General features: G+C 31.3%; 1 protein-coding gene across 1 annotated transcript in view; it reads left to right on the top strand.

The window, feature by feature from the left end:
* The window catches only part of LOC118738533 (prolyl 4-hydroxylase subunit alpha-2), a 6,067-nt gene extending 2,826 nt beyond the window's left edge, over positions 1-3,241 (top strand). Inside the window, exon 8 of the mRNA XM_036469470.1 lies at positions 3,127-3,241. Within this exon, the coding sequence (XP_036325363.1) occupies positions 3,127-3,227 (101 nt within the window). The 3' untranslated portion in view covers positions 3,228-3,241. The remainder of the gene's footprint in view (positions 1-3,126) is intronic.
* Positions 3,242-3,676: the final 435 nt, after the last annotated feature.

The following is a 3,676-nucleotide window of genomic DNA, read 5'->3' as shown; positions in this document are numbered from 1 at the left end:
TCCCGTATTAGTGGGCTCAAAGTGGAGTAAGTTCAAACACTTTTTTTCAAACTTTGTCCGCCAGATAAAAATATGCATATGTATTCAAATACATTCTTTGATAAAGCCAGGTTTACGAAGTTATATATTAGGATTTATGTATGTGTATACATAATTCTATGAACCCTAAAACGAGTGTGGCCCAACATACGTAGGATAAGTAAAAAATGAATTTAGATGTTTATGACAAGTTTGCTTTTTTCCCGATGTTCTTGGCGAAAGGCTTTCTGAGAAAAAATTTCAAATCCATAGCGTATGTTTGTACTGCTAACTATTTTGCAAAACTGGCATTTGGTGTTCATAATTCACTGGAGCCTTCATTTTTCACTCAATTTGGATAATTTTATTATTGCATGAACGCTTATAAAATTTGCAAGAGACCAGTTGCAAGTTGCAAGTGGCTAAGTATTCGCATTGATTTTTAATAATACAACACGCTTTTATTTCCCATTTAGTATACAGATATGCACTAAAATTCAATCATCTATAAAACTTTGTACCCCAAGATTTTTCTTAAGACTCAAAACATTTTTTTTTTTTGAAAATTTGTTTATAACATTTCAAATTTTTCTAGTTATTTTTTTCATTTTGCGGGAACTCTACAATTGTTTTCAACTAGTTTTTATTATGTAACTGTTATTAACTGGAACGGCAGAATCGATTTTCTTCAAAATTGCCACTTTTTCTGCAATTTACACTAAAAAATTTAATATAATATAATAAAAATTCAAAAGTCAGACTCAACTAGTCTCTTGCAAATTTTATAAGCTTTCAGTTTGAAAAATACTCAAATTGAGAGAAAAATTAAGGCTCCAGTAAATTATGAACACTAAATACCAGCTTTAAACGACTGTGCGCTGTAATTGAAATATTTCAAAAATCACACTAACAGTCCGATTTCATTCAAATTCAGAGAATATATTAGCCGCATAAAAAGAAATATTATAATTGAACATTTTCCCAGCAGGCTTCGTTTGAACTGAGATATTTCTAAAAACTCAGAGCACATACATATGAGCCATTTGAATATACTTGCATAAACACTTTTTCCTAAAATTGGTCCAGTAGGTGTCGCTGGAGTCAAGATATCTCTAAAAACCGTACTTACGCGTTAAGTTCTACTGGGATCAAGGTATATCTTAAATTTGTAAATAATTTTTTTTCGCTAAATTTTTATAAACAAAAAACATAAACATACATTTTCTAATCTTTTTGCAAATTCAGATTTTTTAGAAACATTTTATTTCTTTCCTACAAAGTAAGTTCAACAATATTTTATATGGAGGGAAATCAGAACCCAATGAAATTTTTAGAAAATTCAAACTTGTACTTTACCAGACGAAAATAAAATAAGCTACAAAATTTCATTGTCTAGATTTTTCTAAAAAAAAGGTGATTAGAAACTTGAAAATGTGTTTGGAAATTTATTGAAGTCTCCTGAGTTTTGCAAAAAGTTTAGAAAATATATTTTTATGTTTTAAGTTGTAGTGTTCACTATATTTTTATAAAAAATTTGGGACAGAAATTGCGCGAAGACTTTTGAGGTTCATTGTAGCTATACATAGTTTGAAATGCACTGGTGTAGCAAAAAAATATCTGTGCATCCCAGTCTAGGTGGCGTAAACCAAGCACAGTGGATAGATTTATATTTCTACAAAAAAACTAAAGGTAAAATAAATCTAATTTCATTATATTTCATAATAAATATAGTATCATAAAGATATTCCACATTTTTGAGGACGACTTGAAATGTGTTCTCAAAGAAGTTGTTCTGGGTAATAGTATCGGAAACTGTCGAAAGTTTGCCAGCCCTACATAATATGGAGGTAATATTTCTTGCCTTTATATTTTTATTTACGTTTGAATGCATTTTCTTAAATAGTGGCTAGATATTAGAAATAGGTTGAAGAACGCAAAGAAATAACAAGGAGAGGGGTAGGTGTGGCTGCCAATCCTACGCCGGGATCGACTTAAACCACGATTTGAAGGCCCGTTGTGATGCCACGACTTAAGAGTTTTGTCACTCACATTTGCTGAACCATTTTGAACCCTTGAAGAAACTCGTCAGGCATCTATGATTAACATCTCCCGATTCGTCTAAGGAAGTGACTAAGGAAAGGTGACCACAGAAAGCGCAATCTGCTCCTCGATAATGCCTGTCGGTTACGGAGAACTGTCTATTAGCAATACGTAAAGCCATTGTCACCTATGAGAATGAAAACATTGAATCTATGGAAATGTTGCCATTTATGAAGCATTGTAGCTTTTCATTTTAAAAGTAGCCCTTTGCCTACAATAGTAGCAAAATATTTAGCAAAGCTGAAACTAAAAGCTCAGTTAGTTTAGACTTAACTTAGCTTACTATTTTGGTCGGCCTGGTATATGAGAGACTGTGTTAACGGTCAGTCAAAACCTAACTTACCGTAAGAAACTTAAGAACCTGTAGATTATGGACTCTTAATTCACGGTCTTACGTAAATTGAGAGCGGTGAGATAATCACGCTTGACAGAATTTCGTGAATTTGTTTGATTTGTGCCATTATAGACGGCGAAATGTCAAACCTCAATACAAAAACAAAGTATGTTCGCGTAACGTACATCGATTAAGCTAAAATTAGCTGTATGTTCTTCCCAATCTTTAAAAACACGAAATATGAAAAATGGTGAAGATTTTTACATTGTAGGCGGAAATATTAAATATGATCCTATTTAAGCGAAATAAAACTTGTTTTTTCACCTCAGAAAGCATAAGATTTCTTTACTGAAACGCCTATAATGCATACCTAATTTTTGCACAAACCCGAGGCTGCCTTTCTCCGCTTTAAAATAACATTTAGAGACACAAAAGGCCTTTTATTTTTTTCTTTTACCAACCACTCATTCCTATTCTTAATTTAATATTTTAATGCTTCAACTTCACTTGACTCCATTGCCGTATAATTTTATTTTTGGGAGTTCTTTGTTCTTTGGAGTAATAGCCATATTTTAGAAAATCTATGGATAAAACATTTACTATAAATTTATTTGCATTAAATAATCACTTTAATTTTATCTTATCTTTAACACAGAATTTATTTTTTTTTCTAGTTTGCAACGAATGGTTTCATGAAGCTCATCAAGAATTTACTAGGCCTTGCGGTTTAGAAAGAGATGGATATAAATCCTTAAAATTCAAAGACTTATATTAAATACAATACAAACTTATTTATTAATAATTTAAGTTAAAACAAAAACGAATAAATTAATAAACAAAATATATATAAAATATTTTATGCGCTAAAAGGCATTAATTTGCCTCGAAAAGTTCTTAAGTTTTAAGCCTGTGTTCAAAAGCACCACCAGTTCGTGTTCTAGATAATTTAGAGTCATAACTACATACATAAGTAATCCGCGTTAAATCTCTTTTTCATACTAGCAAGTGACGAATTTAACAAAGCGATGTTCTACGAAAGGTCAATCGCCCCCCACTGCATCCATTTTTCTATATTTCCGAACCAGTTCTAAATTCGTTACCATACGTCTGGAATTCTAGTAAAAAGATTTTGTATTGATAAACATATTCTGTGACTATTTTCGACTTAGAAAAATTTGCGGATTACTGAATAGGAATGATTAGAAATAAAATGCTCGTAGTAGG

The sequence above is a fragment of the Rhagoletis pomonella genome, unplaced genomic scaffold (assembly GCF_013731165.1).
Source record: "Rhagoletis pomonella isolate Grant_MI unplaced genomic scaffold, Rhpom_1.0 Rhpom_scaffold_00004, whole genome shotgun sequence".
Taxonomy (NCBI): domain Eukaryota; kingdom Metazoa; phylum Arthropoda; class Insecta; order Diptera; family Tephritidae; genus Rhagoletis; species Rhagoletis pomonella.
This window is presented reverse-complemented; position numbering and strand designations above follow the sequence as displayed.